This window comes from Ovis aries, chromosome 2 (assembly GCF_016772045.2).
Source record: "Ovis aries strain OAR_USU_Benz2616 breed Rambouillet chromosome 2, ARS-UI_Ramb_v3.0, whole genome shotgun sequence".
NCBI lineage: Eukaryota > Metazoa > Chordata > Mammalia > Artiodactyla > Bovidae > Ovis > Ovis aries.
This window is the reverse complement of record NC_056055.1, coordinates 160,643,489-160,668,003: the sequence shown is the minus strand read 5'-3', so window position 1 is coordinate 160,668,003 and position 24,515 is coordinate 160,643,489. Positions and strand designations below refer to the sequence as shown.

General features: G+C 44.9%; 1 protein-coding gene across 1 annotated transcript in view; it reads left to right on the top strand.

The window, feature by feature from the left end:
* The window catches only part of KIF5C (kinesin family member 5C), a 164,277-nt gene that overhangs the window by 54,270 nt on the left and 85,492 nt on the right, over positions 1-24,515 (top strand). Inside the window, exons 2-4 of the mRNA XM_012137979.4 lie at positions 5,133-5,223; positions 13,079-13,152; positions 20,524-20,628. Of these exons, the coding sequence (XP_011993369.2) occupies positions 5,133-5,223; positions 13,079-13,152; positions 20,524-20,628 (270 nt within the window). The remainder of the gene's footprint in view (positions 1-5,132; positions 5,224-13,078; positions 13,153-20,523; positions 20,629-24,515) is intronic.

Genomic DNA, 24,515 nt, shown 5'->3' with positions numbered 1-24,515 from the left:
GGTCAACAAAAGAGTCCGAAATGCAGTACTTGGATGCAATCTCAAAAACGACAGAATGATCTCTGTTTGTTTCCAAGGCAAACCATTCAATATAACAATAATCCAAATCTGTGCCCCAACCAGTAACACTGAAGAAGCTGAAGTTGAATGGTTCTATGAAGACCTACAAGACCTTTTAGAACTAACACCCAAAAAAGATGTCCTTTTCATTATAGGGGACTGGAATGCAAAAGTAGGAAGTCAAGAAACACCTAGAGTAACAGGCAAATTTGGCTTTGGAATATGGAATGAAGGAGGTCAAAGGCTAATAGAGTTTTGCCAAGAAAATGCACTGGTCATAGTAAACACTCTCTTCCAACAACACAAGAGAGAACTCTACACATGGACATCACCAGATGGTCAACACCAAAATCAGATTGATTATGTTATTTGCAGCCAAAGATGGAGAAGCTTTGTACAGTCAGTAAAAACAAGACCGGGAGCTGACTGTGGCTCAGATCATGAGCTCCTTATTGCCAAATTCAGACTGAAATTGAAGAAAGTAGGGAAGACCACTAGACCATTCAGGTATGACCTAAATCAAATCCCTTATGATTATACAGTGGAAGTGAGAAATAGATTTAAGGGGCTAGATCTGATAGAGTGCCTGATGAACTATGGACGGAGGTTCGTGACATTGTACAGGAGACAGGGATCAAGACCATCCCCAAGAAAAAGAAATGCAAATAAGCAAAATGGGTGTCTGAGGAGGCCTTACAAACAGCTGTGAAAAGAGGAGAAGCAAAAAGCAAAGGAGAAAAGGAAAGATATACCCATTTGAATGCAGAGTTCCAAAAGAATAGCAAGGAGAGATAAGAAAGCCTTCTTCAGTGATCAATGCAAAGAAATAGAGGAAAACAACAGAATGGGAAAGACTAGAGATATCTTCAAGAAAATGAGAGATACCAAGGGAACATTTCATGAAAAGATGGGCTCGATAAAGGACAGAAATGGTCTGGACCTAACAGAAGCAGAAGATATTAAGAAGAGGTGGCAAGAATACACAGAAGAACTGTACAAAAAAGATCTTCATGGCCAAGATAGTCACAATGGTGTGATCACTCACCTAGAGCCAGACATCCTGGAATGTGAAGTCAAGTGGGCCTTAGAAAGCATCACTCTGAACAAAGCTAGTGGAGGTGATGGAATTCCAGTGGAGCTGTTTCAAATCCTGAAAGTGATGCTGTGAAAGTGCTGCACTCAATATGCCAGCAAATTTGGAAAACTCAGCAGTGGCCACAGGACTGGAAAAGGTTAGTTTTCATTCCAAACCCAAAGAAAGGCAATGCCAAAGAATGCTCAAACTGCCGCACAATTGCACTCATCTCTCATGCTACTAAAGTAATGCTCAGAATTCTCCAAGCCAGGCTTCAGGATTACGTGAACTGTGAACTTCCAGATATTCAAGCTGGTTTTGGAAAAGGCAGAGGAACCAGAGATCAAATTGCCAACGTCTGCTGGATCATGGAAAAAGCAAGAGAGTTCCAGATAAACATCTATTTCTGCTTTATTGACTATGCCAAAGCCTTTGACTGTGTGGATCACAATAAACTGTGGAAAATTCTGAAAGAGATGGGCATACAGACCACCTGACCTGCCTCTTGAGAAACCTCTATGCAGGTCAGGAAGCAACAGTTAGCACTGGACGTGGAACAACAGACTGGTTCCAAATAGGAAAATGAGTACGTCAAGGCTGTATATTGTCACCCTGCTTATTTAACTTATATGCAGAGTACATCATGAGAAATGCTGGGCTGGAGGAAGCACAGGCTGGAATCAAGATTGCTGGTAGAAATATCAATAACCTCAGATATGCAGATGACACCACCCTTATGGCAGAGAGTGAAGAGGAACTAAAAAGTCTGTTGATGAAAGTGAAAGAGGAGAGTTAAAAAGTTGGCTTACAGCTCAACATTCAGAAAACGAAGATCATGGCATCTGGTCCCATCACTTCATGGGGAATAGAAGGGGGAACAGTGGAAACAGTGTCAGACTTTATATTTTTGTGCTCCAAAATCACTGCAGATGGTGATTGCAGCCATGAAATTAAAAGACGCTTACTCCTTGGAAGGAAAGTTAGGACCAACCTAGATAGCATATTCAAAAGCAGAGACATTACTTTGCCAACAAAGGTCCATCTAGTCAAGGCTATGTTTTTTCCATTGGTCATGTACGGATGTGAGAGTTGGACTATGAAGAAAGCTGAGCGCTGAAAAATTGATGCTTTTGAACTGTGGTGTTGGAGAAGACTCTTGAGAGTCCCTTGGACTGCAAGGAGATCCAACCAGTCCATTCTGAAGGAGATCAACCCTGGTATTTCTTTGGAAGGACTGATGCTAAAGCTGAAACTCCAGTACTTTGGCCACCTCATGCGAAGAGTTGAGTCATTGGAAAAGACTCTGATGCTGGGAGGGATTGGGGGCAGTAGGAGAAGGGGACGACAGAGGATGAGATGGCTGGATGGCATCACTGACTCGATGGGTGTGAGTTTGAGTGAACTCTGGGAGTTGGTGATGGATAGGGCGGCCTGGCGTGCTGTGGTTCATGGGATCGCAAAGAGGTGGACACGACTGAGCGACTGAACTGAACCTCTCTTAAAGCGAATGCGCAATGTACGCAACCAGCATTTTAAAGGGCACACTTGGTGAGTCCTATTTTTGCACCATATACTATGATAGGTCCTTTTCCTTGCTGTGTCCAGTGCATTTTCTGTAAAACCTAAAACCGAATCATGCTGTAAAGAAGACAGTTTATTTTGGCTACTTTCATTAAGTTTGGAGGAATAATGGATTTGTTTTAGATTAAGCAGAGCTGCGTTTTCTTTCCAGGTTTAGTGGATGACACATACTTAGGCAAACTCTGTAAATGTTTATGCAAACATTCACCCTACTGACATTTAGTTGAATTTTACAAATAGGTAAATCTGTTAAGAATGTGGTAGGCTGATCACTGGCAATAGATTGTGGTGAGGAATATTCTCTTGATTATTAAGCCAAATACTTGGTTCACTGATCAAATGAGACTCACTGGGAACAAAGCATCAGGAAATAATCCCTTTGCATAATTTTAACAGAATGGCTGGCTCTGCTCTTTGTGAAGTGCAACCTTTGATGGTACCTCAAAATTCTCCATTTTCTTTTTCCCAAGACTAGGCTGGAAGTAGCTTGTCTACCTGGTTGGCACTGTCTTGTTGGCTGAAGCGCAAGCACGGCCGTAACACATAGGGCCTCACTGGTGTGTGGCTTCCCCAGTCATAAAGGAGTGAGAGAAAGGTTAAGCCAGTCTGACGCTTGCATGCCTCCTTTTGTGTGAAGGTTATAGGATATCACAAGCCTTGTCCTCGGATCCCTCATGAGCAGTTATCTTTTTGAGGTGTCAGACTGGCTTTGGGTGGTTCCTGGCATCCAGAGCCACGTGTGGAGATGCGGGGTGAGAGTGCAGGAGGCTCTGGGCTCTCTCCTTCTCTCCCTTCGCTGCTCCTGTCCTTGCTGCCGCACGTACTTGGGGAAAATGAAGGTGAAGGGCTGCCTGGGTGGAGCGGGCTGTGGGAAGGGAGGTATTGTTGGGTAAAGTGCTATGATGGGGGCTATCTGGGGAAAAGGTCCTGTCTGTCCTCCTCCCGCCTTCCCAGAGTGCAGTGCCTGGCACAGAAACTTCCAGTAGTTGCCTGCGGAATGCTGAGAGGCAGAGAATCGGGGCTTGGGGCTTACGTAGCAGCACCGCAGAACCTCTTCCCTTCCCTCTGACCCTTCTCAGTTGCACACAGCCCAGCACCGTGGGGCCAAATCCCAGAGCCCACAGCTGGGGAACGCACGTGACTCTCTTTATAGTGTATGTATCAGTAGCACTCTTCATGTCCAGCTCTTTGTGACCCCATGGACTGTGGCCCTCCAGATTCCTCTGTCCATGGCGTTCTCCAGGCAAGAATACTGGAGTGGGGTGCCATTTCCTTCTCTGAGGGGATCTTCCCAATCCAGGGATCAAACGTGGGTCTCCTGTGTTGGCAGGTGGATTTTTTACTATCTGAGCCACTATTGAAGCCCTTACTTTATAGATGCCCCCCTTTTCTCCAAAGCATCTGCACAGTTAAGGTACCACCTGTGCATGTGAAAAAAACACTAGAATAATCTGGGACAGAGAACAATAATATCTGGCTATTAAGAGCAGCTTCTTAAATCTGATCATGGCATCTTTCTAGTGAATAAAATCCAAGTGTGTTACAACCCTGGCTAGCTATCTGGCATGCACTGGCTCCCCGTTGCCTTTCCATCTCCTCTTGTCCACCCTTTAGGTCATGGGACCCCAACCTCTGGGATCTAATGCCTGATGATCTGAAGTGGAGCTGATGTAATAATAATAGAAATAGAATGCACGATAAATGTAATACATTTGAATCATCCCCAAACCATCCCCCACCCCCCTCCATGGTCCATGGAAAAACTGTCTTACACAAAACCAGTCCCTGGTGCCAAAAAAGTTGGAGACCCCTGTGCTAGTTCCTTGAGCACTCCAGGCCCTTGCTGTCTGCTCCACCCTTTGCCTCTGTTATTCCTCCCATGCCTCAGCCTTCCTGAGCCTTTCAAGATCCGCTTAAGCGGTGCTGCTTCACAGAGGCCTTCATGTCCCGTCTGTCCCATTAATTTATACCCAGGCATTTTGCATTTTCCTGTGTGTTTGTTTCCTTGCTTATTAGCTATCTGTCATGCTTAATTGATGCTCTCCAGGAAGGGCTGTTTTCTGATTTGGTTAGCATCTAGTCTATGCCTGGCTCAGAAGAAGCTCTCCGTAACTAAATATTTATTTAAATAATGAATGAATGTGTCAACCAGTCTTTCATCGGAAAAAGTGCTTCAAGTGAAAAAAAAAACAAAAAACATTTTCCTTTCTCCTCTCTGATCTCAGCATACAGTATACACACACACAATGAAGGTGTCGTTCATGCTATGAAATTTTCTCATCTTGGTAAGGAGTTGCCTTGACAAGTAGCATTGGTGATTTAGTGCCTATGGTCTAACTAATATTAGTGCTTTTTATTCATGAATGTCTAATGTGTTTTTTTCCACCTCTCTCTTTCTTTTGTCTTTCTTTTTTAGCAAGGAAAGCCGTATGTCTTCGACAGAGTGTTGCCTCCCAGCACGACTCAAGAGCAAGTTTACAATGCTTGTGCAAAGCAAATTGTCAAAGGTAAGTGCTATTTCTTTATTTTCTCCTGGGCCTTTCAAAATAATTGAAAATGTTAAGTGGTATTTGCAGCCTAGAAATCAATGTACCTTGACCGTAAGCAGAGGCCTGCTAATTGGAAACACTGAATTATAGCAAGCTCTGGCCCTGATTTGCTATGATGTCAGGATTTAACTCCTCGACACCTCCTTTCCAAGGAGATTTCTTTATTTCTTTTGCCACCTTTTGGGCAGAGTTATTCTGTCACTTAGAAGCTTAAAAGCAGGGTAATATATAGTCACACTATTTTTTGTAATGGCTTTAAAATATTGGTGAAGCTATAGTGCCTCAGGAGAAAAACATCTATTCTGATGCTCCAGTTGTATATTTTTTGGTTGATCTATTTTGTGCATCTGTCTCTTTAGAAAGAAGATTTTTTATTTTTGTTTTTAATTTTATTGGAGTATAATCGATTTGCAATACTGTGTTAGTTTCCGGTGTACAGTAAAGTGAATCTATTATATGTACGCATATTTCCATTCTTTTTAAGCTTCTTTTCCCATCTAGGCCATTGCAGAGTTTGGAGTAGAGTTCCCTGTGCTATACAATAGGTCTTGATTAGTTTTTTTCTATATAGTAGTGTGTATGTGACAGTAGAAAGGATTTCTGAAAGTATAGTCTTCAGAAAGAAGCTTTGAATGTGGAAAATTCTTGGGCATCAAGGAATTTTCTGCAGCCTCCTAAGATCGCACATTACCTTGCTGGTTAGTGAGTTGTTCTTACCACTCAGCATTCCTTAATAATACTTTCATCTAACCCACTTTCTATCGTCCCACCCAGACCCTGACATTTGTTCTTCCACATAGGTAGCCTAAAGCCTGAATTTGTGTCTTAGAGATCAATTCTTTTTTTCTGGGACTGGCCTTGGCCCTGAAGGATTTGTGTCAAAATAACAGCAGGGAGCCAAGCAATTAACACGTTTCTCTGCCTTGCCCTTTCAAATCAGGGGCAGGACAGAGCTTGCCCTTGGGGAGCTCACCATCTGGACAGAGCCGACAGAGCTGAAGGGGCACCTCCTGCTCCTCTGCTTTTCATCCTTGAGTCCTTGGTTTCAGATCTGAGTGCTGCAGTAAATGTGCTTTCAGATGTCTTGATGCTGCCGCTTTCATAGGTAGCGCTAGATTTAAAGAGTGAAAAATGGAAAAACAAAACCCCAAACTCCTTGTCCTATTAGATCCGCTTGTTTTTAGAAGCTGGGTTGACTAACCTAACTATTTGAAAGGCATGAAAATCAGCCCTGGTTACTTCTGTTAGATTCATTCTGACCTGGGACACCTGCGTGGGAGACGCCTGTCACTATGTACCATTTCTTGCTGAGGTGTATGGTTATTTATGTTCTTGTTGCAGACATCAATTCAGTTAGAAAGTCTTTACAGTAAGATTATTACAGAAAATTGAAGAGAAAAAAATATGCCAGCATGTGAGATTTTTTTGAATTAATAGTTTGGGCTTGTATCTGTGGTAATTTTTGTCTTCTTTCTACTTCTACTCTTTTGCTTCTCTGTCTAAACATATTTGCTCTTTCTGGAGTATATAGTTCTTGTTTGCTCCTAGTCAGCCCTCCTTCCCCTCTATTATCAGTCTCTTTTATATTTTTATTAAAGTAATCACATGCAAGCCAGAATTCCTTCTTTTTCTCTCCTCCTTCATTATCAGAACCAAACAGTGTTTACTGCTTGCTGTGCTAAGCACGAGGGCTATTTAAACACACACCCACCCTCTCTAAGTTGACATAGTAATTAGAGATGGATGCACTCCATTCTTAAAAAGTCCTGTGATTGACAAATAGTACTAATAACCCTTGAGTTTTTATTTACTAGATAAGTTTGGGCTGCTCTCAGTGTTTGGATTTTTTTATAATATGAAATGTCAGAAATGGACAGTCCCCAGGTCGGGGGGGTTCTTGTAGACTTTCTAACTGTGGATAACTTGAGTCTCCAATAGACAGTGAGTCACAAAGAAAACCATCTAAAATAAAATCAGGCTCTGACATGATATAGTAAACAGACATTGCTTGGGTACCATAAATATAGCATCAACATATGCATTTTGTAGCAATAGAGAGTATCTTATTCTCCCTTAAAAGGAAATTATTAGGGGCATAATGGAGACCAAATTTAACTTTTTTTTTAATATCCACTGAAGCTGCCATGAGGGGAAGTGGCTGTGTATTTCTGTATCAGCAAGATAAAATGTAGGTATATAAGAAAGAACTGATTGGCACAGATTACTCAGGTACAGCTGAGGTTTCTCTGGCCATGGTAAGCCTTGTTTACATCAGGAATGGAAGGTGGTGCAATGGGAATCTTTTTTTTCTAGAGGCCAAGATTTGAATCAAATGACTTCTAAAAGTCCCTGAAGTCTCTGCAATTCATGGTAATATAGTAGATTGGTGAGCTTTCCTTTCAAGTCTGTCTAAACCCTTAAATGTTTTTGAGATCAGAGAGACTCCTTTTAACTGCACCGCTTTATTCTCTCTTGGTCCTTGCATTCCCTTCAACTTCACTGGGTTTAAAAAAATATTTCGAACATTTGATTGTAGCATCCTGGCATCTCCTATGCTCTCATCTTTGCCTGGTATGTGTTTTTCAAAATGTCATCTGAAAGAGTGTAGAATTCTCTCCATTTCTTCTAGAAGAGGTGATAGGGTTTGTGGGTGCCAGCATGGTAAATAGGAAGGTTCCTATGGATGCCCTAGGATTTAAAAACTGTGGTCAGTGGGCACTATGACTCAGAGAAACTGTTTCCCTGTGCACAGAAGCCACCCCTGGCATTTGCCTTCCAGATTAACTGGATGTAGATCATCCAGTGCTACAGAAGATAGTTTCTTGTTTTCCAGTTCTAATTTCTTTAAATTGCATTCATTTGATTGTTTCTTTCATTTGTATTTCGATGTGAGTATACTAGGTATTTGGCATATGGTTAAGTATTGCTAGGGACTGAAGTCACTAAGACACCGAAGACTCTGCAGAAATCTTTGACTATAGAGAAGGAGCAGATGCTTGCATAGTTATTATTCATGTGGAGATTATGTGCTTTAAGATGGGTGTGAGCAAAATGCTATGGGAGCACAGAAGAAAGTCACTTGATACTGTTAATTTTGGTGAGTGGGGAGGAAGATTGGAGAATTAAGGAAGGCTTCTTGGAAAGGTTGGGATCTGAGGAGCATAGAATATGCAGGGCTGTACAAGCAGAAGGAACAGCAAAAAACCAAAGCCTAAAGCTTAGCGTGCAGAGTGATAAGCTCTAAAATGTTAGGCTGGGGACCTCCGTGGTGATTTAGTGGCTAAGACTCCACTCTCCCAGTGTAGGGGGTCTGGGTTTGATCCCTGGACAGGGAACTAGGTCCCACATGCCACAACTAAGAGTTCACATGCTGCAGATAAAAATCCTAAGTGCTCCAATGAAGACCCAAATAAACAATTAATAAATAGAAATAAATAGTAAAAAGTCAGGCAGGACCAGAGTTGGATAGAAATTGATGGACTTTATCCTGTAGGCGATGTGGACCCACTGAAGAGTTGTGGAATTTTTTTTTTTTTTTTGGCCTTGTTACACAGCATGCGGGACTTTATGAGGTGTGTGAGTATTATTATTTCCATTGTACTAAAGAGGAAATTGAGGTGAAGTAGCTTGACCAGGTAGTTTAGGGACTAGTGAGGCCGTGCGTTGAACCTGAGTTTGTCTGACTTGAATTTTTCTGTACTATCCTGCCCCCACGTTTCTTGTGGGCCCGTAATGAGCATTTGGTAATTATTTTATGAGTTATTCCTTTTCCGCCAGGCCATATGGACTACCTTGCAGAAAGGCAGGGGTAGGAATGGGAGTAGAGAAGGGAAAAAGGGAAAAAACAGAGACTGGGTTCCCGGGGCTGCTGGGTGACCCTGGCTGCTGCCGGTGAGGAGGCACGCTTCCATTCTGAAGACGCAGCATGCCCTTGCCTGGGCACAGTGGCGTGGGTGCCCCCAGGTTGGCGGGCCCAGCATTCAGGCTGGCCACTGGAGTTTGGCAGGATGGCCTCTGCAATCTCTGGGCACAGCCTGCTTGAGTAGTGTGGTCGGCTGGCAAGAGCCTTAGGAGTCCAAGCCAGGGGTGGCTTGTTAGCCACTATTGCCAGAGGCTCTGGTGCTACTTGTGTTTCCCTGGTAGCTTAGACAGGAAAGAACCTGCTTGCCAGTGCAGGAGACTTAAGAGACATGGGTTCTATCCCTGGGTTGGGAAGATCCCCTGGAGGGAGGGCATGGCAACCCACTCCAGTATTCTTGCCTGGAGAATTCCATGGATAGAGGAGCCTGGAGGGCTGCAGTCCATGGGGTTGCAAAAGAATTGGATACAACTGGGCAACTAAACAACAGCAATGACTGGAGCCACTGTTGGGCCACTGCTCCACCTGGAGAGATGACAGGAGGCCACGGCAGCCTCCTCAGGCACCCGACGTGTAGCTCTGATTCTGTCCTCCCCGAATTCTTACCTGCCAGTCAATGGAACTAACTCTTCTGCTTCAGCAAGACCTAGACTCAGAACTGGTAAAGCCTAGGGAGGGCAGCTTGACTCTGAGGCCGCACCAGGAGGCACAGAGTATTTTCAAGGACCCCACTCCCCTCCGGCTTCCTCCCGGGAGATGACAGGACTCTTCCCGTGCGCTATGGGCTCTCTTCTGGGTTTGCTTGGCTGCTGGATGGACCTGTGCTGTGTGGGGCCCGGCTGGCCCTGTGGTGTGAGCTGAGGTCACATCACGCCAGTCCCTGTCACAAAGAAAGGTTCTGTCCAGCTGGGCTGGTCTCTGGCTTTGTGGCTGGTGTACAGAAACAGTCATCTTGTTATGACAGAGACCCTGAAACAAATGCTTTCCTCGGGCCCAGGACCTGGCCTTCAGCATGATGAAAGTGCCTCTCTGTGGGCTCTTTCTGCAGAGGCGGGCGGGTGGTGATGTGGCTCAGTGGTGGCAAGCACAGGCCTGTTCCCCTCATCTTTCCGACCTTGGCGGCTGTCCTCCGTCTCCTCGCATTTGTGGTCCAGCCTCACGTGCATTTTGGTGCTGTGCCCCTCTCTCCGTCTGTCTTCTCCCCTCATAAGCAAATGTAGATGCAACAACAAGCAATGCCCCCCACCCCCAAACCCAGAGTTTGGAAGGAAATAGAGGACACCGGGTTAGAAGAGCTTGTTTTCTTTTTAAATCACCTTCTGATTCAGAACCCAGTTGATAGAGGGTGACATCAGCCCTCTTCAACCTTGAAGGTCGAGATAGGTTCTCCAACAATGAATTAATTGTTACATGATTCTGAACACTTTAAAGGCTAAGTGGAGTTTGTCCTAATGGGGTTTTATGTATTCTCCTTTTCTTTAAAAGAAAAAATAAAATAAAAAGCAATTGCCCACAGTGTTGCCATAGCAGCAACAAAGAATCAGGGATTCTCCAAGAGTCTCACGTGCCCTTAGCTCCCTACCCTAAACAAGCGACGCTGTCCACGAGCATTGTGTGTTTGCATGTGTGTGTCCCAGTCCTTAGCCTGAGGGAGTCTGGTGAACAGTGTGACTCACTAGTGTTTAGTGGGGGTGGATTAGATGGGGGGACTGGAAATGTCTGTGGGGCAGAATTCCGAAGCCCTCGTCCTGTCATTTCCTGGAAGAAGCAAGCACTGGCTTTTCTGCTGTCAGCAGAGCTGGACTCTGAGCTAAGGTTTCTTTAGGGGGGCAGCTGCCTGTGGGCAGCTGCTCAGGGCCACCTCTGGGTGCAGGTGGGCGTGTGGGGTGGCCAGCAGCTCTGAGGAGGAGCAGAGGGACTGGACCTTGGCCTTGGGTCCCTTCCTCCTGTCCTAATGCCTGAGCTAATGGGTCCCAGGGTGCTTCCTCCATAGGGACTTAAAATAAGGAAGCCCTTTCAGGGTGGGGGAGAGGTTTAATTTCTAATCAGTTAGGAGCTTAGGTGCTGTGATTGTGGCTGGCATTGAAATTGTCTGGAGGTGTTTGTGCCATGAACACAGAAAATTTTCAAACAACATCCAAGGATGGAGACCTCTTTCTCCAAGTCCCTGAAAATATGTCACATTTGTGGTTGTGTAGAAGCTCCCATTCTGACTACTGTTTTTGACCGGAGAAACCTTTTCTCTGAGCAGGTTGGCATTTTCAAGAAGACTGAAGCTTGAACCTCCAGCCCTTACATTGTAATCTTCAAGCTTTTGCTTCCCCTGTTACCAGGGAAACCATTACCAGAAGTCAGATACGTGTGAACATTTTTCCTCTCTCAATATAGCTTGACACAAACTCTTGAGAGCTGCTATGATTAAAAAAAAAAAAAAAATCCTGCTATTTAATTTTTCTTTTTTTTAGCTTCTCGAGGGAAAATCCTACTCTCTTTTCTGATCCCAGTTTACACTCCAAAGTCTCAGAGCAGTAAAACATGTATTAAACAATTTTTTTTAGGAGACTCAACAAAACAACAAAAACTAACCACCATCATGAAACTGAGAGAGACTGAAAGAGCAAACCAACCAACCTAATCAGGGCTTGAAATAGATGGAGCTGAATACCTGCCTTGATTTTTTTTTTCTTTGTACATGGCCTTGGAGAGGACACCCTCTTATAGGGCTCCTCTCCCCACCCCTCTGTGCTTTTAGGAATGAGGACTTCCTCCCTTATGTAAAGGTAGGGGGTCAGGGATATTAATCATGCATCATCCCGCTGTCAGTGCTGTTCATGTGGGGGAAGCAGATCGAGGGAAGTGAGCACTAAATATATTTTAATCACCTCTGCTGCTTTGAAAGAATTCCCACAGATAATCGCCAGCTCATAGCTATGTCTGTCTGCCTGTCCACACGCAACCCTCCCGCCACCTCCTCCCCCACAGTCATCTCTGTGTGAGACGGAAGCAGCCTACAGCGCGTGGGGTCAGCACAGTCTGCTCCTCCTGTTGCTGCTGTTGTTTGAGTCACTAAGTCATGTCTGACTCTTGTGACCCCATGCCCTGTAGCCCGCCAGGCTCCTCTGTCCATGGGATTCTCCAGGCAAGCATACTGGAGTGGTTGTCATTTCCTCCTCCAGGGGATCTTCCCGACCCAGGGATCAAACCCATGTCTTAGCATTGGCAGATGGATTCTTGACAGAGGAGGCACCAGGGAAGCCCCTGCACCTTGTGTAGTTAAAAGAAATTCCCAGTGCTCTTGGGCCGGGGCCATCTTCCTAGCACAATCACTGGAAAAAAGAGGCATTAAATCTGAGTCAGGACCCAGCTGGTTTCCAGGCTCACTGGATTGTCACTGTGTGTCTCAGTATATGGAGTGGGGCCCCGCCCAGCTCTGGACAAGCTCTGTTCCGAATGGGCTCCAGGCAGCTTCTCAAGAAACCTCCCCAAGGAACCCGCTGGGGCCAGGTTTAGCCCAATCCAAATCAGATCTTCAGGAGAGAAATTCTATGTGCATCTCGCTGCAGAGACTCAGGGCATGATAATATTTCCCCCCTCGACAGATCTCAAGAGATCAACATGGAGAAGAAAATTCAAATACCTTTCTACTAAAAATAAAATATAGTGCTCGATGTCTATTTTCATTTTGGTATAACCGGGAGAAAGGGTGTTCGCCTCTCCCTTTATTAATATATTCCATAGGCGTGTGAGTCCATTTATTTTTATTTTGTGGAGCTGTGGAGGCCCTCATTCCCGCTTTTATCTCACAATTCTACTTAAAATGCAAATGGAATTGAATACATCATTTGTGTGAAAAATGAGATGGGCCATTTGGAAAATGTAATTTTAAAACAGGCAACCGGCACTGGCATGCAATCAAAGTAATGAGTTACTTTTAATTTTTTTTCTTGCTTGCAGATGTCCTTGAGGGTTACAATGGGACGATTTTTGCGTATGGACAGACCTCGTCAGGAAAAACACACACCATGGAGGTAAGGCTTCAGTGTGCTGTTATGTGAGTCTCTGAAATGACTGAATGGAAGTGATGCTTCCTGCAAAATGTTAGGGGCATGTGACTTTTTGACTGAGCAATAGAGATGGTTAAGGGGATGTTATGTTTGTGGCACAATTTTTGTGTATCTTTGAGGTTTTTTAAAAATAGTGGTGAGTAATAAAGTCTCAGGAGTTCAGTATTAAAAAATCCTCTTTTGAAAGCTCTGTGAAAATATTAATAATAAATTCTGTTTACAACAAGCTAACCAGTGGCGTGAGTATCCCTATGGAGTGTCACCCCAATCTTGCTGAGAAAGTCTGTTGTAAAAATCATTTACTCTCTAAAGAGTTTCTGGGGAGGCGAGTCTCTTCTGAATAAATAAAAATTTGTAGGTCAGAGGTTGAAAAAAGCTGCCTTTTGGACCAAATTCAGCCCACAGACACATTTCTGTATGACCTGCAATGTTCTGTGGTTTTTTGGTTTTTATTTGTTTGCTTTTTTACAAATTGCAGGCAGTGTTTAAAATGGGAAAATTTCAAACAATCCTAAGTTGAAAATTCTTAGATTCTTGTACATTTTGGTTGAAAATTCTGATGATCTAGCAACTCTGGGTGCAATTTCACCATGATACGAATGTAAGTTTCACTGGAGCAAAGCTGTTCGTTGTCTCGTTCACCTCTTTACTCACATTGCTAGTGTGTGGGACCATGGCTGTCCCATAGGAGGGCTTCGATAGAATATTTGTGAAAATGGTACCCTTGTGGTGGTCCTGGCTGACCCATGAGTGTCGGGCCAGCCCTTGTGGTCCCCTGGTCCCCTGCATGCACATTGTGAGTGAATGTTTAGCATCCTTCCCCAGAAACATACACTTCTGGTCCCCCTGTGCCCTTGAGGCTGTGCCCCCAGCGCTAATTGTTGGACCTGGATTTCTGTGGCTCCAGGCAGTTTTCCAGACAGGGCATGCCTGCAGAAAAAATTGGCCCCTTTTACCTCTTCTTTTCCTGCTTTTTGCCATGGATTTGACTCCTAAACAACCTTTAGGGCTGGATAATTGTTCTAAAGACTGGGCCCACCTGACAGGTGAGGAGAGGTGAAGAGTGGTTATTATAAGCAACTACACAGAGGAGGTTTGGGGAATTCATCTTACAAGCAGCAGGGTAAGATGAATCCTTAATCCTTCAAGCTTAGGTTTTTCATTTACGGTCCCCTCTTGGGACTGTCACTGAGTTGGCTGCTGCAGACTCGGTTTAGCTTATGAATCATTCCTACTGAAGAAGAGATTTCAAAGGCACAAGGCTAATATCCTCAGGGCTCTGGTGTTCTGCTCACACCAACTTCCAAGTGTGGGGCATGACTCTGGGGAACCTCATTCCTGTTGTGTTGACTCACTTCCCTCTGTTCCGCTGAGACAGAGGGGTTCAGAGACTGCACGGATTCAAGGAAGCCCCAGGTTTATCTGCCACCTTGTCCAAGTGGAGCAGGAATGTGCTTGGATACCCGAGCCTTTTGGTCTCTCTTCCCTGCATCTTACGTCCTGTGGCAGTGCATCTCACATCCTTGGAAATGGGGTACAGGCATGGGTGTACCCCACGCTTCTGCTTTGGCCCCTCTCCTGCCTCTCTACCGGGGCCCAGACACTTAACCTGCTAGTCACTAGAAAAACTGCAGTGATCCATTGTCTGAGTTTCACCCACTCCAGTAGCCATGGGTAGAAACTCCTTCATAACACCTGAGAGAGAGAGAATAGGAGATGGCTTCTTATGAGGGAATCATTCCTTAGTTTTTTGGAAACTTGCCCAACCGTATACAATGCAAAAAAAAATGCAATATTTAAACCTTCCCCCCAAATCTTACAAAATGCTTACACTAGTGACCTTTTAAGCTTTGGGATTAATTAATCTTTGAGAAATAAATACAATGTATTTGCTAAATGGCAAAAATTTAAATTGTAAACCACCAGAGACCTGTCCCCAGAGTAGAATCTTTGTTTGTGTTGCGTGTGGGTGGCCAAGGATAGAGGTGGATGTGAGGAGATAGCAAAGAGGTGTGCCAGCCGCTTCACACTAAAATTGGAGGTGTTGCATTAAACGAGAGCCTCTCCAACTCTCTGTGACTCACTGCGTAAACCCCGCACCCTGGGAGTGGTACCTTAGGTCTGGAGGGACTCACGGGACCTAAAAGGAACAGGATGCTGTTCGGGGGGCTCTCACAGTTGCCTGAATTCTGTTGCTGTTCCTTCTTTGTCCGTTTCAAAAGGTTGCTGGGAATGAGCTGCTTTCCTTTACTGTGGCTCTGGAGGACCACATGCTTATATCTGCAGGAGGAAGGAGTGGGGTGGATGGGGGTCCTACCCTAGTGCCTTCCCACCCCCTCCATACTCTGCATCTGGCTCATTCTGAAGGGGGATGGTAGTTGGAGAAAAGGTAGGAAATATTTTAAACAGAGGAAAGGGGAAGCCCCACGCTGAAGTCTAGACATTGCAGGAGACCAGGAAACCCAGGGCCCTGAAATTAAAAAAAATAAAAACAAAAAAAACCCAACAAAACCCTGCAGGGCTCTCACCTTCTACAAGAAGGATTTTGTATATTCCGCATTACACATTGTGATCTTTTAAAAGCTCTGGGAAGGGACTGTTAATTCCGTGAATGGACAGAGCTGTCACATTTAAAAGCTGTTTTTCATTTTAATCCCCCCACCACCACCCCAGTTTGGGGTCTGGCATCCAGTGGTGATTCCATTACCTTCTATTGAGGGGAGCAAACAGATAAGCCCACATAAAATTGGAAAGATTAGCTTCTGAAGATGGTGCATTTCAGGCGGATTTTCAGCATAAATGGGAAACACTTGGCAGTGTTGGTGCTAAGCTGAGGGGACCCTTGGTGTGCTGGGACCTGGCTAGGCTCTGGTGGGCAGTGTTCAGGGGCTGATCGGAAGAGGGGTCCTGGGGTGCTGGCTGCACGAAAAGAGGGCTGGACCTTTGTTCAGAGCAGGAGGCTGGGGAGGGCTTCTCTCGCCCCGTGCCTTGCTTTTTGGCCTGCTTCTGCACACTGATTCAGATGGATGCAGACGCGCTGTGTTTTTCCTTCTGCCCAAAGGGACACCTGGAGGCCCTGCGAGGGCGCAGGCTGTCCTGCTGCGAGGAGCTGCCGAGTGGATTTTCATGAGCCTGTCTGCGTGCATTGGTGCTTGTGTGCTGACGGGCCCCCACTCTCCCTTCTTAAGTGTTTCAGGAAGCTCTGTCCTGCTTGGGAGGCTGAGGAGGCCACTGGGGCTGGAACAAAGGGAGTCTTGTTCCCTGGCCAATGGCCTGGGTCTGGTTTCTGCTTTCACACGTGCTCCAAGAAGGCCACCTTCAGAAGTGGGGAAATTATACAGGATTTGAGGAAGATTATACAGGACGCAAGAATTAAATTGTCTCTTTTGCTTTCTGGGAGAAACAAGATGATGGAGTGGTAATGTCCACTCGAGTTCATCCCTGATCCTCCAGCCGACTAAACTCGTCACGCTCTCCAAACAGCAGCGTGCTCTCTCAGTCTCTCCCCCGTTCTCTTTCTCCTGTTTCCTCTGCCCACAGTCTCACGTCTCCTCAATCTTACTCATCCCTCAAGATCTGGCGTCTTTCAAGGAAGCCATCCCATGTCACCCCAGCTGCAAGGGATGTTTCTGTTCTCTGAGTTTCTAGAGCTCATTGCCTCTTTATTACCTTTTTTGCCTGAGGTGACTATTTATTGTTTGTGTACATATACCTTTCATTTGCAACAGAGACGCAGTGAAGACCTCTGTGGAACGCCTGTCTCCTACACACACCACACAAATCCACCATCACTGCCCCCCACACACACCACACATGCCTCCACACCACACTCACCTCCATACCACACATGCCTCCATACCACACTCACCACACACACCACACACACCACACACACCACACACACCTCCACACCACACTCACCTCCACACCACACACACCTCCACACCACACACAACACACACACCACACACACCTCCACACCATACTCACCTCCACACCACACACGCCTCCATACCACACACACCACACACACCACACTCGCCTCCACACCACACTCGCCTCCACACCACACATGCCTCCACACCACACAAATCCATCATCACTGCCCCACCCACACACGCCTCCACACCACACCTGCCTCCACACCACACACACCATACCCACCTCCACACCACACACACCCCCGCACTACACACATCACACACGCCTCCACACCACACACACCACACCCGCCTCCACCCCACACACACCACACATGCCTCCAAACCACACACACCTCCGCACTACACACACCACACATATCCTCCACACCACACACACCTCCACACCAGACACCACACACACCTCCACACCACACACACCACACGTGCCTCCACACCACACATATCCTCCATACCACACACGCCTCCACACCACACACACCTCCACACCACACACACCACACGTGCCTCCACACCACACATATCCTCCATACCACACACGCCTCCACACCACACACACCTCCACACCACACACGCCTCCACACCACACATATCCTCCATACCACATACCTCCACACCACACACGCCCCCACACCATACACGTCTCCACACCACACACACCTCCACACCACATACCCACACATACCCCACACATACCCCACGTAGCTCCACACACCCCACACATACCCCACGTAGCTCCACACCACACACAAACACAGCTCCACACCATATACACCACACACTTTCATTCTCACCACACCACACATACCTCCACACTACACACATATCCCACACACCACACACACTACACACATTCATCCTCATCACACCTCACATTGATAGCCTTCCCCACACATCCTCATGCCTCTCACACCCACACACTGTGTACCCCACACACAACACAAATATACACACTACACAAACACACATCATACCTCACACACAACACACACTACACACCGTGTACATTGACACCACACATACCCACACACACACACAACCCTCCACACACAGATTATTTTGGCATCCTCAGTTTACTGAACATAAAGGCTCTCACCTCTTTTGGGCTTATGAGCTAGAAGAAGGCATCCTAGCCTTTAAACCTCTGGTAGCTTTGGGTATCACTGCGTCACTATGGGAATGGGGGGTATTACTAGGCCTTCTCCAAATGAACATGTGCTCCTTCTTGTATGATTTTTGGGTTGAGTCTTCAGGGAGACAAAATAGGGAGTGTCGAGACTCATCCTGATTCTGCCTTGGTTCACACCCTGACGAAGGCAAAAACGGGATGTCAAAACTTGTATGCACCCAGAATTAATTGGAAGATTAGTCTGTTGAAAGCAAAGGCATCTAGGGAAACAGACTTGAGTCAATTATAAATGATTTCTGGATTATCAATCATTCTCCTTTTGCTGTGGGCCACTGAGGAGAAGCTGAAGTGTTGTGATGGATTATTCAAGAGCTCCAGGTTGGGGATGGTGGAGGAGGATACTTTTCGGACTTTCTGAGTCAGATTGGCCCATTGGTGATATCTCTATTTGATAGAATAGAGATCTGTGTTTTCAGTGTAGGTACCATTTCTGCCAGCAGAGTCCACAGTCCAAAGCAGGTGGGGTCCAGTATTTTGATTTGTTACATGTTTATGACGGCCAATGAGAAGTGACGGCTCAGTAATTTGGCTTTGTTTTCATTAGATATATCTGGGGTAGTAACATGTTTTAAGACTCTTCAGGTCAAATAAACCCTAGAAACTGCTTAATGAGAATGTTATTATGAGCTGAATAATAACATTGATTGTCACTAAGCCCATTATATATACTTTTCAATTTAGATTCTATAGTAATTCTATGCAGTAGATATTGTACTGAGTCTCATAAGCCCTGGAAAGAAATACTAACTGGCCATCCTGCCAGTTAGTAACAAGAGAAATACATCAAATGATTTAGGATTCTTGGCAGATGAGGCATTCCATGAGAATACCTATTTTCCTGTTAAGAGAGCTTTGCCAGAGGCCAGAAGTGTCTGAATTCAGCTGTTCCCTTGCTTTGGACAGAGCGGACGGTCAGGAATCAGGTGCCTGAAGGACGGCTCAAAATGGAAAGCGTTCTGTGGCCTGTAGTTAGTGCCAGGGTTTGTGTGACTTCTTGCTTTTCATAACTCAAACATTGGCTTGAAAGTCATCTGAAAGAAAAAGAGGACTTGACTGAGGAAAGCAAAGCAGATCTTTCAGGTATTGGGCAGATTTGGAACAAAGATATGTGCGTCAAATTCATAAAGACTGTTGGGCATTCCTGGAAAACGAGAGAGCAAGTTGGCTTTTCTGCCAGCTCCATTTCTTCCTAGAAGTTTAGAACTTCTGAAACCCAGAGTGGTCTGGGTATGCTGTTACTGACAATTGCTTTGACATGCAATCCCTGTGTTTGTGAGCTGAAAGGTTGTTTAATGTGGAACTTAAGTGTTCCTTTGGTGTGTGTAGAGAAGGCTCTCTGGAAGTTGTATGCTGAGGTCCTTTGTAAGTCTGTTGCTTTAAACACTTCTAGAACTCCTCTTGAATTAGTTTCAGGTACTATGCTGTATCTTTTTGAAAGTCTTTGAAACAGCAAATTCTGGATTTTGAAAATGGATTTAGTGATAATTGAGATAACAGAAACATTCATCTATCCATCCATATATTAGGTAAAATGAATACAAGTGGGAAAAAGGGGAAAAAAAGGTGTATAAGCAGATCTGTATATTAGAAACAGTCAAAATACTTGAAACAATAAAACCTTGGACATATAGATTTTAAAAGAAATTGATAAAATGGGTTTTTTTGATTGGTTTTTAAAGTGCTACTGCAGATATTTGCAGAATCAGGTTCTTAGAAATGTTTAAGCAGTGATGATGTGAATGAAACTATGTCTATCAGCTCTTGATGTGATTTCATTAAGACAGATTAACTTGGATTTGTAGGTTCTGGTCAGTGTGTAAACATTCCAAACCAAAGCCCACAGTTAGTATGTTACAGTCACACATATAACCTCATTCATTCTCCGGCTACCTTTCTCTTCCTTCTACCCACAAGCTCACCTGCACACACACTGATCTGCTGCCCCCAGTGGCAGCAGGAGGGGATATTGTGGGCCTTCAGAGCCTGACAAAATGTGCTGTCCCGTGTGGGCTTGAGTTATCCTGCTAACTGTTGGTCTGTTGGCTTGTGGGGTGGATCTCCAGGGGAGCAGGCACCCTCTGTGTTCTGTTTAAGTGTCTCCCTGCTCCTGTTTAAGAAGCCCGAGTATGGTCCTTTCTCTCTCACACACGGTGCTCAGGTACCCAGCACCCTTTAGATACCTGTGTTGTGTTTTTTACTCACTAGGGGAAGCTACACGACCCTCAGCTCATGGGCATCATTCCAAGGATTGCGCATGACATCTTTGACCATATCTATTCCATGGATGAGAACCTGGAGTTCCACATCAAGGTAAGTGCAATTGATTGAGTCCCGAGAGAAGAAACCGAGCCCCAGATTGTGTTTCTTTGCTTTCCTCTTTTTTACATGCACATAGATGATTTTATTGATTTTAAGTGACATTTCTGTGGTCAGCAGAGCCACATTTATTATTTAATGGCTTAGGCCAATACCAAGGAAGTATTGAGATAAAGGCAAAGCCCCTTTTAGGATGGAATCATCCTGATTGTGGTCTGAGTTCTCCCCTTTACCCTGTGGATTTCTATAGATATGACTGGCGTGTGTCCGTAATTGGGCAAGGATAGCATTTCCCAAAGTGTGTCTGGGGAACCCAGTCCCTCATATCATTACTCAGTGGGCTGCCATGGAAAAGGCTTATGTGGCCAGATTAGCTGGGAAAATGCTCTTGTTGAACAATTTAAATTTACCCCATGCTTCAGCATGCCTTTGGTTAATGCACTTGTGCACAGTGGACGTGTGGTGTATCACATTTCCCAGCTTCTTTGACTGTGGACCTACTTTTCCCTCCTTGGAGGGCGACAGGCTAGCATCTGGAGGAGCGGGTTCTGAGAAGTGCTAAGAAAGGGGACTCTTTTCCTTCTTGTTTTTCATACCTATGTTCTGGCTTAAATTTGAACTGAAAAAGGGAGATTTCTACTCTCTTAACTATAGCTGTTAATTCTTAACATTTGGTATGAGGGGTATATTCATTGGAACGCCTTTGTTTGCAAGTGACTGAAAGTCACTTGTTTAAGCAAATAGCGGAAGTTGTTGTAGATAAAGCATCTGACAGCGGGTGTGGGGGCGGGGAGTTGTGGAGAAGTAAGAAATCCAGGCTCTGCTTTTCCTTAAGAAAATTGTGATATGGTTCACATACGATAAATTTAACCTTTTTACAGTGTACAATTCAATGGTTCTTAGTATATTTTCCAAATTGTACAACCATGACCGTTATCTATTACTCCAGTGAATACTAAGCAGATTTATTAAGTGTTTAGACAGTTACATGGAAAGTCTTACAACACATTTTAAATGAAAGAGGACTATATGATTTCCATAAAGAATTTTAGTAGCATCACCTCTGAAAGGTGAGACTACAGATGATTAGTTAAATCAAAGTTTTGTACATGTTTATCCTAGAAGGTGGCAAGAAAACTAGGCACTAAGAAGGGAAAATGCAAAATTAAACATGAATTTTCAAAAGTACATTCTATAAGACTTAGTGTAGTCTTTTACCAGTAAAAACATTCTGACACCTACTTTCCTTTCTACTTTCTACTTCAAAAATCTTTTGTGAAAAATATACCAACAATGAAGTACAAACTTCTATTGGAAACATCAGATTAGCTCTGTATGATGCTTTCAGGACCCCTGGTTAATTCCAGAGCATTTTTATTACCGCCAAAAGAAACTCCATCCCGGTTAGGGTCCCTGTCCCTGCCTTCTTGCTTTATTTCTTTCCCTTGTTCCAGACCATCTTTCTCTTTTGTTTGTGTGGGAAAGAGGGTGACATCGCAGCTTCTGCTCCACATCCCCTTATTTCCAATCCCTCATTCCCCTGGGAAGGAGCCCGTTGGCCCAGCCTTGGTCTGATGAGCTGTGTCCAGGATGCACATGGCTGGTGGGGTCCCTGCCACAGTAACTGTCACAGGGACAGGGTTGACAAGGGGATGGGGAGGAGAAGGGGGCATTTCTAAGATGACTTGGAGCTGAGCAGATCAACCAAGAGGCTGATGATCCTTGAAAACTGGGACCCAACTGCCTCAGTTCAGTTCAGTTCAGCCACTCAGTCGTGTCCGACTCTTTGCAACCCCCTGGACTGCAGCACGCCAGGCCTCCCTGTCCATCACCAACTCCCGGAGTTTACTCAGACTCATGTCCATTGAGTCGGTGATGCCATCCATCCCCTAGGCCTAAGGGAACTGAAGTTCAAAGATACAGAGCCCAATGGCCCAAGTGACATCAAGTCCTCAGCACAGTTGAAATTAGACTCCTGATCTGACCAACCCCACGTGTAGTACCTGTTCCATTATATTAAATTTCTCCTTCACTTATTTCTGTGGTGTGTGCATGCTAAGTCGCTTCCATCATGTCCGTCTCTTTGAAACCCTATGGACTGTAGCCCACCAGGCTCCTCTGTCCATGGGATTCTCCAGGCGAGGATACTGGAGTCGGTTGCCCTGCCCTCCTCCAGGGGATCTTTCCAACCCAGGGATCAAATCCTGCGTCTCTTCTATCTCTTGCATTGGCAGGCAGGTTCTTTACCACTAGAGCCACCTGGGAAGCCCATTTCTGTGGTACCTTCCCCAGATTATATAAAAACAAGGCAACAACTGTTTGCCCATTTGTAAAGTACATCTGGCAGATCTTTTTCCTTACAGCTCCCTTTGTTGGCTGAAGCCAGCTTCTCCTCCTTGCCAGAGTTCTTTATATCTGAGGATGCAGAAGCTTGTTGCTTTGATGGGATCAAGATTTAGGAGCTTAATGCATCTTTAAGGCTGTTTGCATTTAAATACCTTGAACCACTGCAGGGTTCTTATGGGATAATCCTGGAGTAAGATGTTAAACCAATTATTGCCCTCAAAATAGGGTCTCATATTAGAATCTTATTAGAATAAAAATAGCCCCAGCATGAAGGGAGGGAGGAAAGGAGGAATGGCACTCGTGTCGAGGGCAGAATTTCACAATCTAGGGTCCTGTCCTGCATTTGTTAGTTATATTCTCTTATTTCACAGACAATGATTGTTGAGTAGGCAAGTTTGCTATTGATTACTCCGCATTTTGAACTGAGTAGTGACAGGCTTAATCAAGAAAAAAAGGCGTGATTAAGACAGTATTGAATATCTGCTCCTTAAAGTGAGCCTCACAGAGGTTTTAAACATTGTTTCTGAACATGCTTTTAAATGCTTATTTATTTTTCTTCCATCTGGTCTTACAAAGTCTTTGAGGTGATAGAAATAACAAAATTTACCCCCTCCCAAGAAACCACTATCTGCTATGGTAAAAAATGAATAAATCAGAATTCTCTGTATACTTATATTAAATATGAACAAGATTCTAAGTGCCAGATTTGCTAATATCTACTTCACAAGTGGTCTTCGGGTGTCATTAATTTTCTCTGTAACCTGTGGAAATAAGGACACATGCTTAAGATCTCAGAGTTAACGGAAAAGTCTTAACGAAAACCAGACAATTCTGAAATACAGAGTGGGTTGGAGCCAGGGTTGAGTGGGCTGCAGAAGGACTGGGTTAGACATATCTAAGGTTTAGAGACCAAGCAGACCCTAGAATTGTGGCCTCAGGGAGAATTTTCGGGAGCAGTGGGTAAGCTAGGTGTGTCTGTGACAGAGAGAGCCAGTAACAGGGCCATTTGACCGGCATTCAAGCAGGCAGAGGTTGTTAGGGAGAGGATGCTCAGCTGTAGATTCCAGGATTTGAAGCCAGGACCCCAGATCTCAGAGAAACGAGGAGTCAGGAGGTTCCAGGCTGAGACAGACGAAAGATAATGAACCAGGACTGAGCTGGACTGGGACTAGTGCTGGGTTGGGGAGATTTTACTTTGCCTGGTCTAGAGCCAAGACTGGGGGTGCAGGGTGAGGTTTCACCTGTAGAGTTGTATCCCCACTTTACAACTATTTTTTCAGCTTTTTAGAAAACATCTTTTTGATTCAGTCCTCTGTTTAGATTTCCAAGGAGGGGGAACTGGAGGGGAACCATGAACTTGAGGGAAGGAAAAGTTGATCTGGCTGGCAGAAGGCAAGTGTAGGTAGAGTACAGAATCCTAGAGGGAATTTTTGGTATCAATGGCTTCATATGACAGATGGGAGCATTGAAGTCTAGGTTCTTGATTACTTGTGAATTAAATCTCCAAGATCACATATCTAGTTAGAGTTGTTCCC